General features: G+C 54.2%; 1 protein-coding gene across 1 annotated transcript; it reads left to right on the forward strand.

The window, feature by feature from the left end:
• Positions 1-4: 4 nt before the first annotated feature.
• LOC116548539 (mucin-6-like) lies at positions 5-1,307 on the forward strand (the record flags this gene model as incomplete). The annotated part of the gene is made up of 1 exon (XM_032273946.1): positions 5-1,307. A coding segment is annotated over one exon (1,303 nt), but the record flags the coding sequence as incomplete, so codon positions are not given.
• Positions 1,308-1,316: the final 9 nt, after the last annotated feature.

Below are 1,316 nucleotides of genomic sequence, written 5' to 3' on the forward strand. Positions count from 1 at the left end.
GGCCAGCAGCAGCGGACCACCCACACCCTTCACCACACACTCCACAGCTACAGAGGGGAGTCCCATCTCTTCCACTGGTCCTATGACTATAACATCCTTCAAGACTACCGCTACCCATCAAACCCCACCACACCCTCAGACCACACTTTCCACTCATGTTCCACCTTTCTCCACCTCCTCAGTGACTCCCAGTACTCACACAGTCATCACCGCTACACATCCACCAATAACCACTTCCCCCTCCATCCACTCAGCCCCCACAGGCACTATTCCTCCACATACAACGGTCAAGACCACAGGATCCACACACATAGCCCTACCAATTACAGAGACCACCAGTGGAATCAGTCAAGCCCACAGCTCATTCAGCACAGCCACAACCCCAACATCCCTCCACTCACATGCTGCCTCCACACACCATCCTGAAATCACCCCAACTGCTTCCACCACCATTACTCCAAACCCCACTGGTACAGGAACCAGCTCACCTGTAGCCCACACGACCTCGGCCACGAGCCACGGGCCACCCACACCCTTCACCACACACTCCCCACTTACAGGGAGCAAGCCTATCTCTTCCACTGGTCCCATGACTACAACATCCTTCAAGACCACCACAACCCATCGAACTCCAACACACCCTCAGACCATACTTTCCACTCACATTCCACCTTTCTCCACCTCCTCAGTGACTCTCAGTACTGACATGATTATCACCCATACACACCCACCAATCTCCAATTCCACATCCATCCACTCAACCCCCACAGGCACCATTCCTCCACAGACAATGGTCAAGACCACAGGAGACACACACACAGCCCTACCAATTACAGAGACCACCAGTGGAATCAGTCAAGCCCACAGCTCATTCAGCACAGCCACAACCCCAACATCCCTCCACTCACACACTTCCTCCACACACCGTCCTGAAATCACCCCAACTTCTTCCACCACCGTTACTCCAAAGCCAACTGGTACAGGAACCGGCACACCTGTAGTCCACATGACTTCGGCCACGAGCCATGGGCCACCCACACCCTTCACCATACACTCCCCACCTACTGGGAGCAAGCCTGTCTCTTCCACTGGTCCCACGACTACAACATCCTTCAAGACGACCACAACCCATCCAACCACACCACACCCTCACACCACACTTTCCACTCATATTCCACCTTTCTCCACCCCTTCAGTGACTCCCAGTACTCACACGGTCATCACCACTACACATCCACCAATGTCTACTTACACATCCATCCACTCAAACCCCACAGGCACCATGCCTCCACAGACAACGGTCAGAGCCACAGGAT

Source organism: Sapajus apella, unplaced genomic scaffold, assembly GCF_009761245.1.
Source record: "Sapajus apella isolate SASKATOON/1434 unplaced genomic scaffold, GSC_monkey_1.0 scaffold14572, whole genome shotgun sequence".
Taxonomy (NCBI): domain Eukaryota; kingdom Metazoa; phylum Chordata; class Mammalia; order Primates; family Cebidae; genus Sapajus; species Sapajus apella.